General features: G+C 41.4%; 1 protein-coding gene across 5 annotated transcripts in view; it reads right to left on the bottom strand.

Annotated features, from left to right (window-relative positions):
• RPS6KA3 (ribosomal protein S6 kinase A3) overlaps positions 1-27452 on the bottom strand; it is a 103064-nt gene that overhangs the window by 23891 nt on the left and 51721 nt on the right. For all 5 annotated transcript variants that reach the window (XM_019529189.1, XM_019529187.1, XM_019529188.1 and 2 more), the window contains 10 exons: positions 26291-26372; positions 21529-21609; positions 19779-19858; positions 16683-16789; positions 9431-9468; positions 8919-9061; positions 5517-5587; positions 1151-1239; positions 821-885; positions 621-723 (listed from right to left, as the gene is read on the bottom strand). In XM_019529189.1, coding sequence (XP_019384734.1) covers positions 621-723; positions 821-885; positions 1151-1239; positions 5517-5587; positions 8919-9061; positions 9431-9468; positions 16683-16789; positions 19779-19858; positions 21529-21609; positions 26291-26372 — 859 coding nt within the window. The remainder of the gene's footprint in view (positions 1-620; positions 724-820; positions 886-1150; positions 1240-5516; positions 5588-8918; positions 9062-9430; positions 9469-16682; positions 16790-19778; positions 19859-21528; positions 21610-26290; positions 26373-27452) is intronic.

The following is a 27452-nucleotide window of genomic DNA, read 5'->3' as shown; positions in this document are numbered from 1 at the left end:
AGTTAAGTCTGATATTACATCCATCCAGGTTTATCTTAAACCTGTTTCAGCCATTCTGAAATGCACTGAACTTTTGTTGTGTTACAGATTTGAATCAGTTTCTGATTGCTCACATGGTTTGTGTAATTTCTGTCCCAGGCCCGTATGATTGCTTCTGTGGGTGAAGGTCCAGGTACTTCTAGGCCCAGACTTTACAAGCAGTTATGGTATGCCTGTTTCTACAGTCAATGGCTCACAAAGAAGTGAGTGGCTAGCATTACATTCAGCAGCTTTTAATTCCCCCACCCAAGTCACCAAAAACCCATTTAGAGCTCAGTCAACAGGGAGAGCCTTTGGAGTCTGGAATGGGGCTCTAATTCATATTTCTAGAGCTGTAATAAGAGGCCTTAATCATTTTGCTACCAGACCCTTTGTCCCTGTAGAATTGTCAATGACAGGGAAAAAAGACAAGACAGTTCTTCCTTCCTTTAGAACACAGCTGGGAGGAAGACTAGTCAAAAGTCTAACATACAATAAAAATGAAGGTTTTGTACACTTAGTTGCTCAGAAATTGAATGTGATAGGATGAGACTATAGGCAATTAAAAACTGAAATATTACTTCCTGAATGCTTAAAATTACCTTTTGGTGTTTTTGCTGTGAATTCAGGATCAAAATAAAATGTATCCTCTGGTCTACCAGTTGCAGGTTTAAAAGGTGGATGAATTTCTCTCCTGTACAATTTCTAAAGAGAAGGTAGGGGTTAGAGTGCCTAGAAAAAGTTTTGTAATTTGCAGTATAAGCTTCCTTAAAAGAAAAGTATTTAATGTAAAAGGACTCACATTCCAGTCTATTGTAGAGAAAAATGAATGTCTCTTAATTTCTTCAACTCCATCTGGACCTGCCCCTGTTATATAAACAAGCTGAGAATTATTCTTCACATCAACTAAACACTAATTTATATCATTTGTCTTATTTTCACTGCATTTATTTTAAAAGTTTAAATTGTAAAAAATTGTTGAAATCATCAGCAATTTTTTACACTATTGTCACGATATTAGTACACACAAATGCATTTGACAACGCCCCCCCCGAAACAAACCTAAAAGACTTATCTAGTTAAAATTAAAAAGTCACTTAGGTAGTTTAAAGCCTTCCATTAAATACTTTACCTAATCTGTTTGCAGGGTTTCTCTTGAAGAGCATTCGGAGAAGACTCTGAGCCTCAGGGCTTAAAAACTGGGGCATTCCAAGTTTGGCTCTACACAACAAAAAATATTAATAGGACATAGACATTAAGACAGTGGGGGCCAACCTTTTAGATAGGTGTGCCACAAATTAAGCCTTCCCAAGTGCTACTCAAACCTGCTTCCCCTGCTGTTCTGCTTTCTGCTCCCTGCCTGATCTGCTCCTCTTTTCTCCTAGACCTGTGCTCCCTGCACAGTCTGCTGTGCTGCCTGCCCTCTCCCTGACCCACTGTATGCCACATACACAGGCTACCCTGTGGTACTCGTGCCTCCGGTTGGCCTCCCCTGCTTTAAGGTAAGAATGAAGTATGTGGTTTCCCCACTTCCACTTCCTACCTAATACTTCATCATACCTATATCAGGCAAGCTAACATCATTGAAAATTTGGCTTCAGGCACCAGAAACGGAACAAAAGTGCTGTCAGTCATGTAGATATGCAAAGTCAAAACTTGCCCAGTAGTTTAGCAGTGTTGTATTTCTAGTACATGGCTTGCAACCAAAGCAGTGGCTGAGGTAGGTGATGGGAAATGAATCTGGGATGGTAAAAAGGCTTACATCTCAGATTATCAGCATTTTACAGCCTACTTTTTAATCAAACAATACCAAATAAGCAACGCTGAAATAAACAGAGAAGCAGTATTGGCAAGGAGTTTGATTTAAGAAAAGCACTACAATTTGAGATGCAGCTGAAATATCCTTGCAATACAGCTGAGGAACCACTAATCTTAATTATAGGACGCATCTTTCAGGAGCTGATTAATTTAAGTCACTAAATCTCTCATCACCCTGTCCACTGGAGATGCTGGCAAAAACCTCTTCCTCTACTGGCTCTTAAAAAGATCAGTCTTGTGGGAATGCCCTACCATCAACTCCCCTGTCAATCAGACATCCTTACACATGCATTTTCCACCTAGTAGCCTAATTAAGCCCTTCCTACTCCCCTTCTACTGTCACTTGATGTCAATTCTACTCATGGCTGAACAAAGTATACACAGTATATCCTCATAAATCTAGTATGCTTGGAACCGAGCACTTGCTAGAAATTTGAAAATGCCAGATCTTTGAAACCAGTGCGATGGCTGGTTGCGAAGCAGGCCAGGTAGTGGCAGCTGGTCTCGGAGCAGCAGCCATACGCAGAGCAGTGGCGCGGGGTGGTGAATGGCAGTGGCAGCCATCATGTACAAGCTTTCCCCTCCGTGTCTGGGAGGGCGTGGGGGAGTGGTTGTTGGTCCTGGAGCATGGGGGGGGATGCTGAATTTGTTATAATTCTGGATTTTTGGTATCCAGATTTATGAGATTATGCTGTAGTAAGAAACTGGAAACTGCTTATTGGTGGCTGCTATAGCACAACTGTGTGCCCTTATTTTAACACAACAGACTAGACAACCAGATGTTGTGTGATTATACCAGAACACAAACAAACAAAATCCTCTGTTAAAATACAATCGTACAAAACAGCTCCTCATAAAAAATAGGATGCAACTCAGATGTCAGCAAGAAAGGTTGACTGGTTTGGAAAGTTTTACATCTATGGCTAAAGCATAAACCTACACGAACTTCCAGAAATGCAATTCAGCAGACAAAAGGAGCAAATCCAGAAGTGATACTTCCTGCTTCATTAAAAGTACTCCTGCAATATACCTTATTGCAGTAATTATGACCATCATGGTTTGTTCTCTTTTCTGATGCAGGATTTTGGAAATCCTGAACTGGCCACTTCATGTAGCAGAAAGCCTGTGAGACTACTATGGCCTAAAAGTCTGTGTTACATAGCTACATGAATGACAGCAATTTAGTTTATTTCTGATGGGTAGACACAAATCCTGTTCAAAAGCATCTCTCTTCTGGAGAGAAAGATAGATGCATAAAAAATTCCTCTCACTGCTACAACTTATGATTTATCAAGATGACAAAGCACCTCTATTTTAGGTGGGAAGTAGAAAATAAACCAAAACCTTTCTTTACCCTGCTTTTACAAACTAAGGGCATTTATACACATACATTTGTCTGCTTCGACACACTGGATCTCCAGTGCATCGGAGCAGTCTTGATTAATCGGGTCTGCCCTACACGTAAGCTGATGCGCCCAGTGCTGTAGCATACATGTGTATAAACAGCAAAATGTGTGTCAGTGCTGAGAAAGTGGCAGTGGTGTTCTTTTGAACTGAAACACCTTTGATGCGTTTTAATTCAAAGGTGCACTGCCACCATTTTCTCAGCGCTGATGTGCATTTTGCCATCTATACAAATGCATGCACCGCATGAACCGCAGCACTGGGCACTTTTAAAAGCTGTTAAAAATGCCCGGTGCTGCAGTGCAACCACGTGTGCAAATGCCCTAAGAGTCCATGCAAATAAAAGAGTATTAGTAGGAACAGGGCATTTTGGGGAATGAAAAAGTGAAGTGAAGCAATACAACTCCAATAATGCCCAGTGAAAAATGTGTTGAACACCTCAAGCTCTGTAACAGTATAAGGTTCTAAGGGTATTGTGCAGATGAAAATATAAAATTTTACTAATACAAAGAAAAGACAGATGCTGTTATCTAACAATTTGTGAGGTGAACCAAAGTGCAATTTTGGCAGGATTGTGTGTTTTGCTGAGGTTCTACAGTTTTCTATTCACAAAAATATAATTGTGTATTCTAGTCACAAAAATATAACAACTTATTTATACTTCATTTACAACTAATAAAAAGCTACCATTGACAATTACTTGCAAAACTTATATAATGCAGTTCTTGGTTTTATATCAAACCTTTTATACAGCTATTCCAATAAAATACAATTATACATTTGAAATTAAAATGTAGATGGTGGGAAAGAGGGATACATAGAGAAGGAGAGAAATGTGCTCAAATGAGATTTGGGGGGGGGAAAAAGAAAGTCAGTTAATTAGAGAAACAAACAAGACCATTTCATATGGCAAGAGCACAGAGAAAGTGTTTATAACTAACCATGTTGGGGATTGAGAGATATTCCATGCAAATAAGTACAGAAAAGGAAGTAAAAGAGCCGAAGGCAGACAAATCCATAGGTCTTAAAAACGAAGAGGAAGTTCAAACTAGCTTCCTGAAATGAATATGGAAGCAGCAGAGTGGTCTAAGCCTGGTCACATAGGTTGTGCTTCTTGTATTTATGAATAAGGCAGCAACAATCCACATTTGCTTGACAGTTGAAACTGAGAAGCAATAACAGCTAGAATGTTGTTATTCAATGTGGAGTTAAGACTGTGGCATAACTTGATACAAATAACCATATTCACAGATATAAAAGATGAGGGAGGAAAAGGGAAGTTCAAGGCCAAAGTTATATAGAATGAAAGCAAATAGGAGAGCTGAATCAGCCAGAGGAAGAAAATAGGTAAAAGTGCATTTATTGATGCTCCTCTTGTCTAAGGCACTCATTTAAAGAAATCTAAAAGAGAAGCCATAATAAAACAGGCTGTCTGTGGACAATTAAAGCCATCTGTAGTTACAGCTTGGTTCAACTTAAGTGATTTAGAATTGTACAAACAGCATGACAAAAGAGGTGAAAAACAATGCAAAGGATCAATGATATATAAATGATCCCATAGAGAAGACAGGTGTTAGTCAAAGTGAAATCATGGTTTGACGTGTAGAAATGGAATCATGAGGAAACCAGACACCTGCATACGGTCATTTCAGGAAGAAGAAGGGTTTCCCCCATCTCCTAGTGACAATTAATTTGAGGAGAATGAGAAGGAAAAAGGGAGCCGTCATCCGAAGAAATAAAACCATTGACTATGTAGTGGAGCACAATTTCCACGCTATAACGAAAGCAAAACTCATACTGAAAATAGCTGAGGGTGAACAAGGTGACTCTCAAGGCTAAAGACAGTTCACAAGGGCCTAGGGAAACTAACTAAGGAGGATGCAGAGTTTAACAAGTAGGGAAAAATGCCAGGAGATAGCAACTCAGTTTCTTAGAAAACTGAGTCACCGAAACATACAGGGAGTAAAAAACAGTTTTGAGAAGTCCAATGCAAGAACTAAGGGGACAAAACTGGTGAGATCACAGGGCTGGAGAATATAGTTACACAAATAAAAGACATACCAGATTAGAAGGATGAAACTATTTTTTGCTCAACACAGGGAAGGAGTAGAAGAAAGGGCAAATTAGATAGGTGGGAAAGAATTAATAGCATGGAATAGGGAGTGAGGATTTACCAGTACCTTTGGAAATGAGGGAAGAGTAGAAATTAGATATTGCAGCCCGGAGGGCATCCCTGTAGAATACCTGATGAGATATATAAATAAGAGTGTACTCACTTGAGAATCATAGTCATGGTTTCTTTTCTGTCTTTCCCTTGGAAAGGTAGAGTACCAGTGAGCATTTCAAACTGTATAGAGTAAAACTTTCATCAATTACATTAAAAGACCTGGACAAAACCTAATTATTGACAAAGCTACTTAGCAGCCTAGCTTTTTAAAGGTCATGCACGTCAACAATTAAGCTTCTGCAAAGCAATTTCTTGTAGCACAGATTTTAATTAACATGAACACCTGGTAGCCTACTGTCTGTTCTTAAGGCCAAAAGAGTTTCCTTTATTACTCTGTGTTTAGAACCTTTTGATTTTTTTTTAGAGTTCACCTTCCAGATAATAATGTTCTATATGCCATTTCTACGTAAATACGACTCTGAAAGTTTGAGCAAAACCATTTTAGTTCACAAGACAAAGTTATTGCTCAGTTTTTCTCAAAATCTATGTGTTTAAATGATGGCAAAAGTGAGATTTTTCATGTAAATTTGTTGTTATAAATATATTTAAGTAAAGATATGCATGATTTAAAAGTGGTTAATATATACGGCTTGTAACCAACTCTAAGGGCTCACATAAAAAGCTGCACTGTGCATGCATGCAATGCAATATTGCACCAGTTACCTTTACTGTTCTACTCTGAAACTGACCTTGTAAAAATGGCACCTTCATACAAAATGCGTCTTTCACATATTCCAACATAGCATAGAAATATCCAAGTTGCTTTTGAAAAAGATAGCTTTTATATATCTGGAGCCATCTAGATACAGTAGTACATCGCTCTGCCCAGGCTAATTTACCCTTCCTTTGACTTCAGAAGCACCAAGAAATTTACTGTGAAATGTTTTAATAAAATCTCATGGTTGTACATTAAAAGTCAGGAGATAATAAATGTTAAATGTGAACAGCCATGTTAATATGGATATACTGTATATGTATTGTTCTAAAAAAGAGTGTATACATGAACCAAGTGAACAGTAACGATGACTACATATTCAACCACAATAGTCGAACAAAATGTGCAAGCACAATTGCCCTCAGTTTCTACAGCTCATGCCTAATACACAGCTTTTTATAAAGATTATAGTACAAAACAAAAAGTATGAGACGCTGCCAATTTCATATGGTTGCTGAAGCTTAAGTTTTCTCTTTCTTCACTTTTTTGAAAACAATATATTTAACTAATCATTCATTTAAAATCCCCCCTTCCATTTGATATAATGCTAACACAGATTAACTTAAATTTTCCTCACTTTGATATATTTCACTACACATTTCATAAAGCTGTGTTGAAGATAGCTCTAATGTAAGACTACACTTTAACTGTATGCATCTTAATGGTACAGTGTGAAGCTAAAAATAGACACCGGATTTCTCCAGGGACAAAGCCTTTTATTCTGGGATTCAACAGATGTACAAGCCTATTGTCCCACTTCAGTTATCCTTGAATTATCTGAAATACCACTTTTTCTCCTCAGGACAATCAGAGCTGATTCTAGTTTACTGCCATTTCAGATGGCAGTGTAAAAAACTCTCCTGCGCCTGCCTGTTTTAGATGTGTGCCAAAGCCGGGGACAAAGAAAGCCAGGATAAAAACAACAACTTTTATCCTGTGATATATTGTTCAAACTGAACTACATTTGTGACAGTAGGAGGAGAAAGTAACCTGTGTGATGCAACAAAGTCTCTTGTTATTTATTTTCAATCTGCACCACTTGAAAAATCAGTAAGCCTTTTGCTGATTAGTATTATGATACTGTATAAAATGTCTATATCCTTTAACCCACATGACCAAAAAACTACTTAGAACTATGAACAGCAACTACTTTGTATATTTTTGGCCCATTTTAAAAAAACACTAATAGCAATAGTTGGCTATTTTTAACATTCCTAAATTCAACCCCAGAGCCAAGTACAGTATTAAGGGAAATTTAGCCATGTTTTTGTTTCTTAATGGCTTCTATTTCTAACAACTCAATTTACAAAATTTTTTTTTATTCTTGTAATTACCAGTTTTTGAAACAACCTGTAATCTTGGAACTAAGCTTTGTTTCTATTCCATTATGGATACTAAAGAGTCTGTAATCATATTTTAAGTAATTTTTTGACAATGTGCAAACCAGGAAGCTGTTTAATGTCACTTACGCTTACAATGACAAATGTAACAAATATGTATTCTTTCAGTAGGACATACAAATGATCATCTAAAAGAATGATAATACCAGCATTAGTCTGTGATCAGGTGCCATTTATACGCAATCATTTTTCAGACCGCAACAGCATGTTGAACAATTTAAAAGGTGTCTGGGCATATTTTCAGACATACTGAGTGCCCTTACCAGATCACAAGGCACATACAGAGACTATACTGTTAAAATTACACAGGTTTTACAGAAGCATTAAAACAGATCTTTCATTTTAGAAAGAGTTCTCAGTGTTAAAAAACTACACATGGATCTAAAATATAATTTATTTAGCATTGCTAAAAATGCCAAATCAGCCATTTTAAAAATATGCATTTGTTGTAAATATTAAAAGTCACACAGCACAATAAAAGCTGCTTTTTGAAGAAACGACCCACGAATGGTTTGAGAAACAACTGAAAGTGTAAATAGTTAAGTGAAATTTTAAATGATCTTGCTATATGAAAACAAAATAGCTGTCATCTGTTCCTCTACCGGTCTGAAACTGAGGCAGAGAAAACATTCAGAAAAGTTTAGTAGTTACATTTTTTAAGACTGAATTAAATTTCAGAATATTAATCTAAATGAATTTTATTTTCTGTTTAAAAATAAGGTTTTCTAAATGTTAATTTTTTTCTTACAGTCTCAGTTAACTTTCATAACCCCCCACCAACACATGAATAATATTCTAATCAAGCAAAGAAAGAAAGAAAGGTGGAATAGTATCAGTGATGATCTGGTCCATGCTTCTGGTCCCAGCTGTGCAGTATTGCTAATTACCAATACCTTCATGTGACTGGTTTAGCCCAATGTTTCTCAAACTGAAATATGCATGCTCCTTGGGGTGTGCAAGGAACTTCTAGAAGGCACATGAGGGAAGAATAGGAAAGCAGAAGGGAAAAGAGAAATATAAATGGACAAAACTGAAGGGAAAAAATGACAGAAAGCTACAATTTTTCTTAGATTTCTGGACAGTTTAGTGTGGTTGCAGAGACAATATACCTTTTTTAAAAAACTATTCAGAACCATGAATCATCGGTATATAATGCAGTGTAACAAACTTAAGAGGGGCACACAGCCCCAAAAAGTTTGAGAACCAGTGGTTTAGCCAGTCATAACCCACTCCCTTACAGTCCATTTTAATCCCAGTTTATATTACTATTTGATTTTATTTTAACCACGCTTTCCTTAAAGCAGCATAATATTACTACTGTTTACCAGAAACCTACCATTAAAACACCAAAAGACCACCAGTCAGCACTCTGTGTATGGCCTCGTCGATTAACTACTTCTGGGGCCATATATTCTACTGTCCCACAGAAGGAGTAGGCTTTCTTTTCATGATCAATGGACTCTTTGCTTAAGCCAAAATCTGGAAAATATTGTAATATAAAAAGTATGTCTGATACTTTAAAAAGGCAACTTTTGTATTTTCTGAGACTTATAAAACAAACTCTGCAAATTTCTTCATGTTGTGAAGGATCTATATAAATTTCCTTTATTTTAATATTTACATATTCATATATTATTTAAATATCATCATCTCAGATATTCCAAGTTAAATAATACCATCTGCTTTCCTGGTTTTTAATTACTTACAACAGAAAATGAAGTATGGGTTTTATTCTTCATTTAAAAAAAAACAAATCCAGTCAGTTGCTCTGAATTAAGAACTCTTGATAAGATGGAGCTTAAAATAAAGGAATTTATCCTTACTCACCTGTCAATTATCCTTACTCACCTGTCAATTTGATGTGTCCTTCTTCATCAAGCAGTATGCTAAAAAAAAAAAAAAAAGAGGAAACGCTGTTTTGAAAACTCTTATAACCTTGTTTGTTTGTTTTTTTCAATGTACTGGTCAAATGAACCTAAAATAAGCATACAGCTCTGAAGAGTAATATCAACTGTTGAAGAGATACATAAATGAAAACATGGAAAAAATTGTTAGCGGAAAACTTAGGATTTAATTTTTTTAAATACTGGTCTTAAGACACAAATTAACATGAATTTGGTTTATGATTCTTTTATGTTTGTGCTTAGGCAAGACAGTGTGCAGAATCAGAATTAAGGGAACTCTCATTTCTCCAACTTTTTATACAAAATCATACCTACATAAAAAAACAAAATAAAAGACAGGGTAAAGGCAAGAGATTAACAAGATACATATTGCTGTTCAGATTCCCCTTCTGCCCCACAAATCCATTTCCATTCAAAATCCTTACTAAGAAAGAATCTAGAATCTTTCTTGAGAACTACATGCAACTGGAAGACGCATTTAACTAACAATAGATTTTTTGAATGCTGAATTTTCTGGCTTTTGCCCACCTACAGTATGCTATATCCACAGTATTAAAGTAACAGTTGCATTTTTAGTGTTTCTCAAATTGAGCAGGTAAGGTTATATGAAAACAGACCAAAACAATTCTCTGCATACACACTTGGGCACGTTTCAAGCTCAAAACAGCGAAATTGAAATGAAACAAAAGGCTTAAAAATGAAACAAGCACACTTGAAACTTTTAGAAAGCTTCAAAACATTTCAAGCTTCGAAGCTGGGCTTGCTTGCAGCAAAACAGAAACTAAGGAGAAGGAGGGGAAAAGGGGGGAGGGGGAAAGATTGTTCTGATATTGACATCTAGCTCCCTGTTTGATTCCCTACCTCTTTGATTGCTTTCCCCAGCTCTTCCCGGGGGGGGGCACCGGCCCCTGATCTGCATGTGGGGTTTCAGCAGGCCACCTCTGAAACCTGTGCGCAGATCCAGGGGCCTGCGCCCCCTGGGAAGAGCAGGGGGAATGTTTAGGTCCTTGAACATTCCCCCAGTTCCTGGCTGGATTCTCCAGCTCCCCAGTCTTCCCCCAGCTCTTCCTGGGGAGTGAGGGCCCCCAGATGATGCGGGATGACAGTAGGCTGCCGCTGCCAGCTGGGGATGGCAGTGGCTTTGGGCTATTTCCCCAGCCGGCAACAGCAGCCGGCTGAAACACGGCAGGCAGTTCTGGAGGCCTGTGGCCCCCCAGGAGGGCTGCGCCAAACTCCTGCTGGGGGGTGCAGGCCCCCAGATCTGCATGCAGGATGACAGCAGGGTGCCACTGCCAGCATGTGTTACGTGTTTTGCTTTGAACAGTTTGAGGTGCAGTTTCCCAAAAACCCCTGCACCTATCTCCTTGAAACTTGGCAGATCTCATGCCATCAGAAGGGGCTACCATCCCTGCAGTTTTCATTCAAATCAGGCAAGAAAGGACAAAGATATAGGCATTTTTATGATTCTCCATTATAGCCTATGGGCGAAACATCAAAATAGCGAAGCAGCTTCAACAAAATGGAATAGTGCTTCAAAACGGCAAAATAAAATACTGTCCCTTACAAATGGTGAAATGGAAGTCGAAATGAAACAGTGCTATTCTGCACAGCCCTAGTACACATATATTAAATATGTTATTTACCTAGTTATCTACCTTTGGGTTCAACAGGAGCAGTAACAATTTCATGTGTTATGGTCCAGTCCCTTTAAATTCTAAACTTAAACTGCCATCTGACTGCCATCACCTTGCAGGCTTTCGTTGGACTTGAACCTGCCATAATATATGGAGTGGCTCTCCTGAAACATTCAGGATCAGTCTCTTCAGCTGACATCAAGAGTCCACACTGCTTTTGAAGGCATAACTCATCAAATTGGAATGAGGACCTCATCCAAACTTTCTAAATAATTTTGACCTTTGCTAGTCAGCTCCAAGCCAGATGCACCAAAGCTTACATCAACAGTAGGGATCTGTGAAGAATTTATGCAGATAGTTGATGAAGGGTTTTTAGGAAAAATATGCTGAATATGCAGGGGTCCCTCTCCTATTTTGGTTGTTAATAAATAGAACCTATTTTTTATATAAACAAACAGAAAAAAGATCCTTAATATTTTTGTTCTTTTACTTGGCAAACAGGTTTTCCTCACTCCTTTATTTCTAATGGCTTATAAATTAATGCAGTTTAAAACTCATTTGCTTTCTTGGTTGCTCACCAGTCTTGTGGAGTTCAGCACAGCTTCAAAAATATGGCTTAAATATGTAACTGTGCTGCTTGTGGAAGTGGCTTATGATGCTCCAACTGTATATAAAAACATCACACCATCTAAAAATGTTTATTTTGCAAAAAATCTTTTTCAGAGTGAGCTTGATATATTTTTTAATTACCCAGAAAAAGTTCATCTTCCTGAACTCTTCATGATTTGATAAGTTTTCAACCAAATCATACTTGCATAGGCATGAAAAGTCGCTGGGAAATACCAGAATTGAATAATTCACATGCCCTCTGATACCTGCTGCACCAGCATTGATTGGGATAGTTGCAAACAGAAAGACCACAAGGTTTGTGATTGAAGTATATGCTTTCATTTAAAGAAAAAAAAAAGGAAAAAGAAAAAAAAAATAACTCCATGTGAATTAAACAAATTAAACATCTTAAGTGTGGAAGAAAAATGCAAAAAAAAAAAAAAGAAAGAATCTCAAGTACATTCTACAAGTAAGACTGTCCTAAGCACAATGCCTTTCAACAATGAATAGTTTAAAGAAGAAACTGAAAAAAACTGTACTGAAAAGTTGGCTCTTGCAGACTATCCTGGTTTAATTGAATAGAAACATTTTTGGCTTAGAGAAAATATCTTCAAGTATACCAGTTAAGTCTACGATATAAGTTGAATCTCTGGGGCAGTTCTCTCTTAAAAAAGAAAAGAAAATTCCTTCCTGTTTTGAAAGGAAAGTCAAAGACAGGCCTACTAAAAGAAACATCAGGAACAGCATATGTATTCAGTTGTACAAAGCACAGGAAGAATATGTATGGGCAGTCAGGCTTCCAATGTGTAGTCCTTCTAAATCAGCAATAGCACTTTTTATTAGGCATCGTCCACCCCACCCCAAATCAAAGTGTTGATTTGGAGATTCAGCCATAGACTATAATGGGGAAATCACTAAAATAACTTTGTCCTTCTTTTGCAGATTTGGATGAAAACCACAGGGATAGTAGCCCCTTGAGGGCATGAAGCCTGTCAAGTTAAGGAGACAGGTGCAGGGGGTTCTGTGAAAGTGCTCCTCAATGTTCTGAAAGCAAGTTTAAAAAAAGTATATAGGTGCAGAGTGAGGAGGGTGGCACTGACTCTGTCTGTAAGTGGAGCTTGAGGAACCTCAGGAGGTTCACCTTCAGGGACACCAGCTGCCCCACCGAACCAGGATCCAAGGAGATATGTGGTGGGGTGTCACAACATCCCCAGCAATGCTGAACACCCTCTTACTTGGAACATTGGTTAGAGGACAGGACAGGTGTTCCTGGGCAACAGTGGCCAGATCCTGCCATACCTGGCTGCGGGTTGCCCAATAGGCCAAGGGGTCACAGTGCAGTAGCTTCATGTCCTTGGTGAGATAAGTAGCCAATGAGGCCTCCATGCAAACTGCCTGATGGTGGGCTCTGGTGCCTCTGGACCCCAATATTGCAGCCATACCCTTGGCCAAAATTGGCAGAGGCTGTGGTGGAAGAGATTGGCTCGTGGTTGGAAAGTTAGCATGGGAAAGCAGATCCTCCGCTGAGGCACTCGGTGGCCTTGAGGAATGGCTTGAGGACCACCGAGATCTGGGAGATTGTATCCCACTCCATTTTGTTAAGGGGGACAACGATACCAATTTCCCCGACCAAGGCCATCTCATGGATGGCCTTCTGTTGCTCGACCAGCCTTTTCAGTATCAGCTATGTGGAGTTCCACCTAGCCTCCACATCCTGCATTATTTTGTGCTGCAGGATTCTCAGCTCTGCTCGTTTGTCCTGCAGCACCTTGCCCTCCTTGATGCTCCGGTGGAAGCAGCTCGGCAGCTTCCTGCATTCGTGACATGTAGGGGGTGCACATGCACCCCATGAGATTAGCCGTGCATCCCCGGAAAGCACCAGTTGTGAAACCAGAAGTGCTGATGGAAGTGCGCTTCCAGCCTTGCTGGTGGTGGTTCCAGGCTGAGCAATTGGCCACTGGGCAGGGGAAACCCCCCAATCGATGATCTAGTGCCCCCACCCCCGACTCGGGAGGCACCAGTCACCCATGCCTTCCTGCGTTTTGACATGAACTGGCTGGTAGCGATCACCGGGAGCCCTGTCCCCCTCCAAGGGTTCCCTGACAATGAGGTGGAACTTGTGTGCCACACAGCCAACTTTGTTGGCATCATACACCGCCTGACCATTTTGGCCCCTGTTGTCAGTGACCGTGAACCTGCAGGTGAGCTTGCCCTGCCCAACAAGCCACCCCTGCACTATGCGGTTCATGGCCACCATGATCTCCCTTGCCACTGTGTGGGGCACGAGCCAGGTTGTGACTGCTACCCCGGTGGGTTCTATCCCCTGATGTTAGTTTGCGAGAGGGAGAGGTGGACTCGTAATGGTTCCAGAACATTTTTTTTTATTTGATCTTTTACTTATGCACCACTGGTGTGGATGTGGCTGCGCAGGCAGTTACACCTGGAACAGAACAATGAATGAACCAGTACAAACAGGTGCACAATTGATTGCCTATGGTTCCGGAGGCAGGAGAAGCCATGGGAAGCTGGCCAGGCCTACCCACTGAGCGGTGGATGCCTGGGCTTCTCTCCAGGCAGAAACTCAACCCTAGCTTTTATAGGCCAGATGACAAGCCCAATTTCAAGACCCTGATTGGTCACATTTTCCCTCCAAAATGTTCGCAGGGTTTTTCCACAGGGGATGGGGTTTCCCCAGCACATGGCCACACCCATGCAATAAACAAAAGAGGGGCTTTCCAGATTGTGAGGAGAGTGCTGACAGCATCTGTTGCTGGGTAAAGCTGGCAGAGTCTAGCTGGAGCGTGACAGCCATGTGGAACCCATCCATCACCTCTACTTGAAGGAGAGCCCACTGATGCCCTGACTGATTGCACCAGTGCCCAGTGAGGGAGAGGTAGGCATGATCTCCACCCCAGCTGCTCCAGATGTCCAAGATGAAGTGAAGTGTAAGGCCACCTGCAGACGTGCCTTGCGCAGCTCCTCCCTCAACTACTGTCTGCATGCCCACCGTCCTGCTAAAGGTGGTGTGTGTGGGCACTTAGTATGACTGGGACACGAGTGCCATGAGCCACTTGAACCCTGGATGTTCAAAGGAGAAGGAAGGTGTGGCCATCCAGAACAAGCATCTCCCCAATGCTCTGGGTGACCTTGCTCACCTTTAGAATGCACCACCCTTTGTCTCTGCCTTCCCCCCACTGGTCCCTGGAGGCCTGCTTCTGCTTCTTGAGGACAAGGGCTTTGGAGTGAGAGGGGGACTTCCCTTTGGACATGTTCCCACTAGTGCCAGGCTGAGAGGGAAGAAGGGCAAGGGGGTGCTGCCTCCCGAGATGCTGCAGCATCACAGTGGTGGTGAAGTGTTTCACCTCCTTGCCCCAGCTGATCTGCCTTCAGCAGTACTGGCAGGCAGTGTACCTGGGATCATCTGCTACCTCAAAATTATCCCACTACACTACCCACCTGCTTCTGGGTTGAGGGTGGGGATCCTGCCTTATCCCCCTCCTCACCAGGCAGAAGCACAACAACAGAAGGAGCTGAGTCACCTGCCCCCACAACTTCCTCTGATGTGCCTTCCAGAAAAAGAGACCTGCCTTTAGGGGAACTCTGAGGGGTGTGGAGCACAAACTCAGATTCCCCCTCCTTCACAGAATTTCCTTCACTATGGCCCTCAGCTCCTCTGCTTCCAGATCCAGCTCCTCCTCTAGCACTGGAAGGCTCACACTGGGAACTGAAATTGGGTTGCAGAATGTCATGTTGCTGCTGGTTAGTAATGGTGGTGCAGGTGCAGGCACTGCTACCACCTCCTTGCTCCCACTAGCAGCAGAAGACTCACTGTTGCCAGGAAAGAGGGTGTGTGTCTGTGTTTGGGGCGGAAGGAACTTGCAGCTCTCCCTCTGCCCCCTCTCCCCTCCCTGCCAGAAGACCTGGCACCTGCCTTTCCAGCACGCTTCATAACATTTGGTGTGCTGCAAAATGTGTGTGTGTGTGATATACGTTGTGCTTTCCTGCACAGTGATGACACGCTGTCAGGGAAAACACAGATTTTTTTGTAGGGGGAAAGAATCAAGACAGACTAACAAGAACAAATAAGAGGATTTGGGGGGGGGGAGGGGAGAATGAGTTGAAAGGAATAAATAGGGATAACAATAGGGATTGTAGGCAAGGGTAAGGAAAGGATTGGATACAACTTACACGAAGAGAGACTACCTAGCAAGAGACTAAGCCTTTCAGATGCTGCTGCTCCAAGAGACAATTCACCAAAGGCACAGATCGCTCCAGACACAGAGAAACATCACAGTCATTGGCCAGCTACAGGTGTCAAAATCAGAGCAGCCTTTCCCCCAGCCTTTTCCATATATGGAAGATCACCCCCTTCCCTCTCCCTCTTACCAGTTTGTTTGCGGCAAATTTCCAAATTGATTGGGAGGCTCCTGATTTGATTCGGATTTTTTAATGGGTCTCCCAATTTGATTCAGATTCGGCGATTCAGCCGCCCTATCTCCTCCGAATCAAATCGGCTACTAAAGCGTCGCACAGCCCTAGTAGGCAGGCCAGATCCAGACCGGAGGGCTTCTCACCGCAGCTGCCAGAGCCACTGTGCTGGCCTGACCAGCATGCTGGGATTAATGCCACCGCCATTCACAATCCCCACCCCACCCCAACTGATGATGTGTGTTCTCAGTGACAATCCAAAACTGGAATTGCAGTAGATAAACGTAGAGATGGCTCCACAGAAGTGGAACAGTCCAGCATAGAACAAACAGGCAATGTATGTCCAATGTATAACATACATAATAAATGCTTTAAAAAAAATACAATCCACCACTTTAGAAAAAAGTGATCTCTAAAGTCTCTAGCTTTGAAAGACTAGCCATATAGTAAGTGGTACTTAATATTTTAGAACTGCTAGCTAAACAAGAATTAAGTACATTGCATTTACTAAAAAACAATTCTTACTTTTCTGGTTTTAGGTCCCTGTATATTATTCCAAGACTATGTAGATGATCTAATGCAAGTGCTAATTCAGCCAAGTAGAATTTAACATCTTCTTCTGTGAACATTACCTGAAAAAGCAAAATAATGCATTTTATTAATCCAAGCATACAAATTCCAACGCGCATCCCCTGAAAGAACTATGAGTCTAGCACAGCACTCTTTCCCTTAATGGGACTTCAGTTATTCTGATAAAATACCCTTATTTCAAATTTCTGGACGGAGCAAAATTTGTGTAGTTTTCTTTTAATGTATGCTGTGTATTTCTCCATGTATAAAATGACACTTCCTGAAACAGATGCCTCATCTCCTTATCTTTTTTTCCTAAATGAAGATTAAATCTTCTATACCTGAAAACAGTAATGCATCTTTAGAATTGCACAAAGAGAAAGTGTACTATGCACAGTGCTGGAATCACAGAATTCTGGGAACCTCTTAGACAAAAGCATCCACTGGGTTAGTGTCTCTTCAGACACTTTGCCTGGGCCTTCTTTATAATTAAAGCATGGAACCCTAACTTTGACAGGCAGAAAATAGATTTTGGCAAAGAAGAATGACAAATCAACATAGTACGGTGGAACGTTGCTATCATTTTAAATAAGAATTTAGGAGGGAAGGATTTAATACCTTTTTCACAGAGCAGAGTTAAGGGAGAGTTCGATGTCAGGAGCCTGAATCTTACCTTGCTCACTTTGTGATGTTACTACTAGAGGTGGACCAATATATTGGTCGCATATCAGACTGGCATCAATAACAGGAAAATTAACATTACTGACAACTGGCTTTTTTTGACCGATAGTTAGGGCTGTGTGAAACAGCTATGTTGTGATTTGGTTTCGGATTAAGCCGTTATGGAGGGACGGTGATTTGTTTCAGATCACTGTTCTGTTTCGATATGGCCAAATCTGTTTCAGAGCTTCAACGCTGTTTTGGTGATTAGAAACATAGGCTACAATGGGGAAATCACTAAAATGCCTATAACTTTGTCATTTCTTGCCTGATTCGGATGAGAACTGCAGGGATGGTAGTCCCTTCAGGGGGCATGAAGCTTGCCAAGTTTCAAGGAGATGTGTGCAGGGGTTCTGTGAAACTGCACCTCAAACTGTTCAAAGCAAAACTTGTATAACTTGTTGGCGGCAGCAGCATGCTGTCATCCCGTGCACAGATCTGGGGGTCCATGCCTGCCAAGAGGGCTGCAGGGCTGTACCAGACTCCTCCCGAGGGGCACAGGTCCCTGGATCTGCATATAGGATGACAGCAGGCCGCCACAGCTGGCTGGGACTGAATGCCAGGAAGATTGGTGCTGCTGCTGTCCCTAGCTGGCAGCAGCAGCAGCATGCTGTCATCCCACACGCAGATCCAGGGGGCAGTGCCTGCCAGGAGGGCTGCGGAGCCATGCCACACTCCTCCCAGGGGGCATGCCCCTCTGGATCTGCATGTGGGATGACAGAAGGCTACTGTCGCTCCCTCACAGCACTGGGATTGGAAGGGTTCTCAGGAACAGACTGCAGACACTGGCCAGCTAGAGATGTCAGTATCAGAGCAGTCCACGCCCCGCCTTCTCCCTCCCTCCTCTTAGTTTGTTTCCTTTCAAGCCCAGCTCTGAAACCTCTCCAGAATGAAATTAAACCATCCAAACATTTTGTAACATTTCAGAGAGGTTTCAGAGCCTTTCGTTTCATTTCAGATTTGGTGTTTCAGGTGCTGAAATGGGCTAAAACACCTCCGAAACGAAATGGCTGCTGAAGTTTCATGCAGCTCTACTGACAATGTCACTGATAAATGCCATGCACAGCCACAGCATGCACACAGCCAGGAATGCAGCCTGGTAGCTGGGGGAAGAGGGGGAGGATGGGCAGGCGGGGAAGAGAAGGAGCATGGGGATGGCAGATCGAGACCCCCATGGTGAGGGAAGGAGTGAAGCAGGGGCAGACACTACCCAGCCAGGACAGTGCTCCAGGGCAGGGAGCAGGACAGAGCCGCAGCCAGCTTGTTCAGGGGGTGTGGGGGGTGGGAATTGCAGCTCTCCACTGTTGTGCACCCCCCTGGGGGAGGCACGTGCCTCCTGGATTTGTGCGTGGGGTGAGGGTTGGCTGCCTGCTGCAGGCTCAGAGCCCAGGGCTGCACTTGGAGGGGTGGCTACAGGGAAATTCTGGGGTAGCTACAGCCTTCCAAGCCTACCCTAGTACCACCCCTGCTTGGGGGACTCACTCTGGTGCCTTTCCTTCAGGAGCCCCCTGCTGCAAAGTGGGCAGGGGACGTGTGGCCAGGGCAGGGCTCCTGAGGGAAAGGCAACAGAGCAAGTGCCCTGAGCTGGGGTAGTGCTAGAGGGGACTTGGAGGGCTATAGCCACCCCAAAATTCCCTGTAGCCCCCATCCCAGTGCCACCACTGCCTGCCCTGTAACAACAGGAACATATCCATTGGATTCTTTAAAAACCCTGCATCTGTAAAACTGCTGAAGATGGAGAAGCCACTGATGAGAAGGTAATACAGTGCACTGCAAGCACAAAACAGTGAAATAACTTTTTTGAGATTGAAACTAAACATTAACCATTCAAGAGGCAACACCTGAATAAAAGGAATGGGACAATTCACACTTTACAGCGTTTATTTTAGGCCATCAGTAGTGGTGTCTACAAAGAGACACCACTGCATGAGCTGCATACTTTGAAACATTTGTTTCTTAAATAGACTGGCAAAAATAGGAGTCTAGGAGCAACATGGGTAAACTGCCTGCCTACTTGTGCCATCTCCTAAATTATACAACAACAATCTCACAACAGGACTACCAACAGGCAATAGAAGATCCTGGATTAAAAATATTTTTAAAGTATGCTTAAATTTTGAATAGAGAGGCAAGGATTGTTTTTTGGGTGATATCTTTTATCGGAATAATTACACAGCTGGGATAAAGTTAGATGAGCTTTGACTGCAAGGCATTTTTCATCAGGCCCTCATTGGGAATTAAAAATATTATTCATGTAGGGATTTATCTAGTTTGCCAATATAGATAACTTAAACACCACGTTAAATATGCTTGGCATAAATAACTGTTTACCTCTTTGGATAAGCGTGTAAACAAGTCTCCTCCCCTGAGAAAATCCAGAATAAGATACAGCTTCCCTTCTGTTTGAAAAGCTGTAAAGATCCATTAAAACATTTTTATTAAGCAGTTTTTTTTAAGTTATCCATTATGAACAAAAGAACAAGTTTATCGGAATTTACTTTTCTTCCTATATCCAAAAAGATTTTCTACCCATGGTGGATGATGGTCATTTAAAATATTAAAAGACAGTTCACAGTGCCATAGCAAGGAAGCTTGGTGCCCTGGACAAACCCAGTGGCAACCCGCCCTGGCCCTGCGCACAGATCCAGGGAGCACATGCCCCTGCCCATGCTAGCTCGGGAGTGCACACAGTGGCAGGAGCTGCCCTCCCCCCATTCCCTGCGCTCCCCTGGACAAGCTGCCTGTGGCTCCATCTTATGCCCTGCCCCAGCTGGGCAGCACCTATTGGAATCCCTTCACTTTGGTACCCGATGCAGTTGCCCTGCTCCTCCCTCCCTCCTTGCTATAGTACTGACAGTTCAGATTACCTAAAAATGAGTATGTGTCATATCAGAAGAAAAAGTAAAGGCAGATCACCAATGAAAAACAAACAATTTCACATCCTCTTTCTTGATAATAAAACTCTAGTTTGTGAAACAGCAGACTAATAAATTATATTCATAGTTGGTTTGGATATTTCTGGATATTCAATTTTATAAGAAGATCTAGTACTGTGTACCAGTTATCATACAAAGAGAGTTGTGGGAGCTACATAAATTAAGCAATTTAAAATTGGAATGGGCAAAGAACTGAAGTAGGCTATACTGAATAATCCAATCTTGAAAGGGATATTATCAACTTAAAAGTCACAGGTCTGAACATTCAGAGTATATTATTTTAAATCAAGCCTACAATTACCAAAACTGAAAGATTAGAAGAAACAAACTACAAGTGAAATTGCCTTTTTCAGTTTACTTCGTACCGTTAACAACAGATGCTGTATACCAGCGAGGGCCTACTATTTTGGTAAGCATGCCACACAATAGCCCTCCACTCTCACAGGGTGCTAACTCCTATCCCTTCACCTGGCCCAATCGGCTGCTCTGCTTTCATCTTACTTCCCCAAGCTCCCCATCTACTACTCTGCTTTCTGCCTTATCTGCCACTGTGCTGCTTGCTTGTCCCTTCCCTTCTATACCAAGAGCCACACACAGACTTCCCATGCCACCTGTGGTGTGTGGACCAGGTTGAACCCTCCTAGTCATTTTCAGTACTTCCTCTGAACATGTTATGGTCCTATCTAGTTACTGCAGCAATCGATAGGAATCTTTACTAATTCACAGGAATGGAACCCAATATCCTTTGGGGTTTGTACTGATCTTCAGAGAGCAAGTCTTGGATAAAAAAGCATTTTAAAAAGCGGAAACAATGGTAGCCAAAGAATAGAGAATGAACTCTTTTTACAGAACTATCTAGATTTCAATTGATGATTGTTACACTTATGAAATACTGGGCTACACCACATTTTGCAAAGACTTGTGCACAAGTTTAACAAATACGCCCAGTGATTTGTCTGATCAAGTTTAAAGCAACTATCGAACTTATGTAAAAGCTAAACACATGCAATAAGGCTTTGCAGGATCACGGCCTAGATAACCAACTGATTTCTATGATTTTTCTAAACACATACTTGAGTGGCAGATGGACAAGATTTCTTATTAATAATATGTATGACAAACATTGCATCTTTTATAAATCTTACCATAATGTAACTTGACAATGAAAGGATGATTAACTTCCACTAAGATGTCACGTTCCATTTTAGTCCGAACCCGATCTCGAACTGTAAAAAAAGGCAATGAACACAAACTAGGGCTCATATTGTGAGCAAACTTCCTCCCTACCCCATTATTTTGGCAATTTCTTTTGTACATTTTGGCTTTATTATTGTAACTTACTGTAGCTCCATAAAATCCTTACAGAGCAGATTTGTGAGCGTTGTGAACTTCAAAATATTCATAGTTTTTGAAAAAATATAAACATTGATTTACAAGAAGAAAACAAGGTAACAGAACCAGGGATGTGAATGGTTAAATGATTAATTATTTAACCAATAAGGCCACTGATAAATCGGTGGCTTACCAATAGTTTATCAATGATAGCTTACCAATTATCATTTAGAGCAGGGTAAGGCATTGTCCAGCATAGAAGTTGGGGGACAGGGGATGGGAAGGGAAGCCTCATGGTACCCCAGCAGGAACTGGAAAGCAGCAAGGCAGGCAGGAGGGAGGAAGGGAGGAGTGAGGAGGGAAGACGGACTAGTACCTATAGCTAGGCTCTGCAGACTACAGTGTAGTTGCTTGTACTCTCCCCACCACCTACCATGAGCAGCCCAGGATGCTCGCAACAGGGAGTGAGGATACTGCAAACAGCTGCACCAAGGTCTGGGAAGCCTAGCTATTAGGTACTAGGTTCCTCCTCCCCCGCACTCTGCTCTTCACAAGTAAGCAGCTCAGCTCCCTCTGGGAGCCAGACCAATTAACTGTTTAACCACTGTAATTACAACAAGTTAAAACGATATTTTTTTAAAACAGTATTTACATCCCTAAGAGAAACAAGAATGGATTTAAACTACACCAATATAAACAACTTTATACCATTACAAAGTCACTCTTTATTTATTTGGAGTTTTGCAACCTATGGTAAAAAGGACACCTACCCAATGTTTTGGGCATCCTTACAATTTTAGAAATATCTGCCAAACTAAGATAGATAAAGCTTCACATTTGAAGTTTCTCACTATCTAGAATACGGATAGGGAGGGGCCTACCAAATTCACAGCAGGAGTGGGCTGTGCAGCGGCTCCTCATCTTGAAGGTTCCCCTGAATGCTCCCCACTGCTGACTGGTGGAGAAGCCCGGCTGCTTGCTCCTGAGCAGTAGGGAGGTAAAAACTGCAGTTTAAAATATGGTGCTTTTTTGCTGCTGATTTGTGAGGGGTCAGGGTGCCTAGCAGCCCTCTTATCTGTTGCTGACCAGCAAGGAGGCAAAAACAGTACCATATTTAAAACTCTGATTTTTACTTCCTTGCTGATTGGGAGTAGGAGGAGGGGGCAGAGGACGTATGCAGCAGAGCTTACCCCAGCAGTGGGGTCTGTGGCTGTCCCTGTGGTGCTCCCCATGGAGCCAAGCCCCACTTGGAGCAGCCCATGCCACGCCCCGGCCTGCAATCACCAGCATGGCCCCAGCCAGTACGCACATCTTCCAGCAGGGCTGCTCCCAGTGTGGCTGCAGCTACCTGGATGCTGCTCTGCTCCCCTTGCCTCCAGCTTCCAGCTGCCTTCTACCCACTTTGTCTGCCCAGGAGCATGAGCAGTCACCTCCAGGCACCGGCTGGAGCGTGATACATGCTGCCTTGGACAGGGTTAGGCTCCATGTGAAGCATCACAGGGGCAGCCACAGACCGCACTGCCTGGCTGAGCTCTGCTGCATGTGCCCCCACCCCTTCCCCCTACTCCTGATCAGCAGGGAGGCAACAGTTATATAAGTAACAGTGGCGTTTTTGCCAACTGACCAGTCAGTAACAGACCGGGAGTTGCCAGGGCCCCTCAGCCAACCAGGAATGAGTAACAAAAGAGGCAGTTAAAACTGATTTTTGCCCCTCCGCTGCTCAGGAGCAAGCAGCAAGCCCTCCCCACCAATCAGTGGTGGGGGGTGCACAGGGGAACCTTCAAGATTAGAAGGAGCTGCTTCACAGCCCATTCCTGCCATGAATTTGGTAGGTCCCCACAGACAGGATTAGATACAACCATTACACCTTTCACACAGTGGGTGAACCACGGGTTTTTGTTTGTTTATTTTGTTTTACTTTTTTCTGAACCTGCCAATAATATAGAAATGGATGAAAAAAAGTGACCAACAATTACCATTTATCTACTAAGTTACCAAGTTTTTAATATCCTCAGTGAATAGATTACTGAACGTTCAGTGCACTCAACTATTATGGGCGACTGAGCTCAGAAAGAATTTCTGTATTTCAAGTTTGACCTTTACATCAGGAATCTCCAAAAAGGTCACAAAAGTTATTTGTGGGATTGCATCTGTTCAAGCACACAGCTTTCTACTTCAGTTCTTTTTATACAATAAGCCTATACGATTGGTATAGCCCTGTTCTCTCACTCATGGGTAAGTACTGAAAGATGATAAAAGCCATCCTTCAATAAAAAAGGAGTGCTGATTAGTAAGCTGGACTCTGTCTTAGACCTATTTATTCCTGAGCCCACTCCAAACACCAATAGGTTGGGCATGTTACAATTAATTCATTCTAGTTTCTAAAACTGCACCCCTGTTAAAAAGTTCTCTCCTATACACTATATTTGAGAGAAATAAAACTGTTTGCAATTAGCAAGTAGTCTTAAAGGATATCATTATCACTGATTTTGGATTAAGAGATGCTTCCAAAAAAATTAAAAGATGCAATACAGCTTGGGGAAACATGGCGCACACTCAATTTAAGGCATGATACAAGACAGCCGCAATAATACTGCACATTAAATGTGGAACATCTTTGTGGCTGGTTTGCCATTTGTCTGCACCTTCAATTGGCTGAACGTGTAGGATATTATAATTTATGGACAATTAACATGTTGATCACACCATAAATATGTCTGCCAGAGCCTGGGAGAGAAGCCTATTGCTTGCTGTTTAAATTCCCCTTCCCTCCACAAAGCAGGATGTGAATAAAGCCAACTACCCCACTGAAGGCTACAGGCATCCAGGAGAATCCAAGATTATCAAAACTACCTAATGGCTTTAAAATGGATGGAAACCAATTTTTAAACTCTGTGAAGATTTAACTGGAGCTACCAGAGGAACAATATCCTTTGTATCACAGGACCAATTTTAAATGTTAACGTAAAAATTCATTCAAACACTCAATATCCACCAGTTTCAGCAAAAAGGAGAAAGTCAGTTGAAAGCCGCTACAAACCCATGACTGAAAACAAATAAATAAATTGAGGCACAAGGTAGAAATACACTTGGAGAAAAGGACATTATACAGCCTTTTATTTTTCATCTTGCACTTGCTCAATTCTTAAGTGTCAGAATCTATGACAGCTTACATCTCGATGCAACTTATTTTCAACTGAGTTACGCTATTCTGTTTTTATTTCTTCTGGCAACAACTGCAGAATCTGAAACAAAAATACAACCTGATACTCCACACAAATCATAAAAAGTGTGTGTATTAAAGAAAAGGAAAGGAAAATAAATTCTTCCTTGAAATTTTGGCCACAACAGCAAAATAGGTTTTTCTATATGCATCTTATACAAACACTAAGATAAAAACAAATCAGAAAAATATTGGACTATACATAACATAGAAACTCCATTTAAAAAAAATCTAAATGCAATTGTTTTAACAAATTTTTTTTGTACTCCCATGCAGAAATAATGCCATTCTTCATAAACCCTTCTATTTAACCTCTAACAAAAGCTATATTAAAGTAATAGTGAAGGATGCATACACATCAACAGAAAACCAAGAAAATTCAGAGCCAAGGTTCAAAACACAAATCTCTCAAAACGTTCATATATGTCTGGGTAAGTAATTTTTGGGAGGACACCAATTACTTGGTTCTTAACATACACCACAGTAATCAAATCCCTGCTTTAAATACTGATCTTAACTATAAACCTAAAGTACTCTCTCAGTAATACAAAACAGTAGCTAGAAGGTTGTATAGTACTGAGATTTCCACCCTTTTCCGGAAGATTACTGTGACCATGCATGAAGTACACCTGGGAAAAAGGAAACAAAAATAGCTTCTCTTCATATAAAACCACATATGTATATATTCCTGAAATTCTTTTTTTCCATGAAGAGTGAGATTGTGTGTTCAAAGAACCTCACTTTGTTTAATTCAAAACAAACAGGCGCCAGAATAGATTTTTAAGCATCATACCCAAAACTGGGTAGGAACTCAGCCACTCTAGGCAAAAGGTATGAATTTTATACACAAAGCTACATAGCATTTGGAGAGGAAAAAAAAAAAATATACAGCCCTGTTAAAATGACTAAAGTTGTCAGCACCAAATTCATGGAGCAAAAATAATGATGAAACATGATTACTGCTGGGACAGTGTTAACAGGCAGAAGGCCAAGACTTCCATTATAATCATCTTTATTTTATTTCATTTTACAAATACTGGATTTCATTAGAATTGTTTTTCAATTCTTGGTAGCCAATAAAGTAATCATAGTAAGGTAACCTGAATTTTCCATAGAATGAAACCTGTTCTTAAAAAAATAATATGAATGTAGTATCCTCAGGCATCAAATATAAATATAATAGAAAACCAGCATTTTTAAAGCCTATTTTTGTAAAACAGGACAAAAATGGACTCTGTTCAACAAGGTTCTTATAAACAGTGCATCAAAACAGTGGTCTGAAAAAGATTTTTTTAAAAGTTTGGCACAACATATATCACCTTTCAGAAATATCTACTTTAACTATCACTTACCTTTCAACGTGGCCTTTCTTAAAACCTTCATTGCATAAAGTTGTCTAGCATCCGACCCTGAGATTTTTTTGACAAGAAAGACCTGTGTTTAACACATTAAAAAGTTCTTAATGAAAACAAAGCTAAATCAGGTAACTGAACTTCAGCATACAATACAATAGCAACAGATGAATTTTGTTGAGATAACTGTTAATTACAAAAATAGTTCCATCAATTGTAAGTGACCATTCGATTTTGTCCACTTTTATACTGTTTGTATAACCTGAACACAAATTTCTCTGTGTCCCTTTAAATGCGTTTAATTTTAAAGTTTTACGGTTCTGATTCCCTAAAAGGTTAACACTACAAGCATTTTAACACAAAAATTAAATATTCAAACATATTAGAAACCATGTTTCCAAATATTTAGTTGGTCTAATAAAATATATCACATCTACCCAAAGAACCTCATCTGTCCCTTGGAAACAAATTAAATCTGGTGCCCATATTTTTTTTGGAATTGCGCTAAATTGTTTAATATTTTACTGAAATTTGTGAGACATTAACATAATGAAAGCAACTATAAAACAACTGTGCAATGTACCATAGATACGTTGAAGTGTTAATCCACTCCTGCATGCCACCCATCTTGCTTGGCTGCGACTGCCTAAGCCTCACACCCTTGTCAGAGCCCCTCCCCCACCATGTAGACCAGGGATGGGAAAGATGTGGCCCACCAGGCCATTCCATCTGTCCTGTAAGGCCCCTAAAAAATTTAGAAAATTAATATTTATCTGCCCCTGGCTCCCTGTCATGCGGCCCTCAATGGCTTGCCAAAACTCAGTAGGCGGCCCTCCACCCAAAATAATTGCCTGCCCCTGATGTAGACCCTAGTGGGGAGAAGGGGGTGATCCATTTCTCCCTCTGCCTGCCCCCTGTGCCATCACCAGCAGCACGGCTGGGGAGCAGAAGCTTTGCTGCTTCAGCTCTGTGACAGGCTGGGGGCATGGCCACATGGCTCAGCCAGAGCAGACAAGCTAGGGTAAAGGCTAGCTTGTCTGCCTGCTGGGGAAGTGGTGGTGGTGGTTAGCAAGAAGACATCCTAGGATTCAAAGGTAATGTGACCTAACTTGTGTCAGGAACATGTCTGGAACAGAAGTTTGATAGACCAATCTAACACTAC

This window comes from Crocodylus porosus, unplaced genomic scaffold, assembly GCF_001723895.1.
Source record: "Crocodylus porosus isolate Cpor-Errol unplaced genomic scaffold, CroPor_comp1, whole genome shotgun sequence".
In the NCBI taxonomy this organism is placed as follows: domain Eukaryota; kingdom Metazoa; phylum Chordata; order Crocodylia; family Crocodylidae; genus Crocodylus; species Crocodylus porosus.
This window is presented reverse-complemented; position numbering and strand designations above follow the sequence as displayed.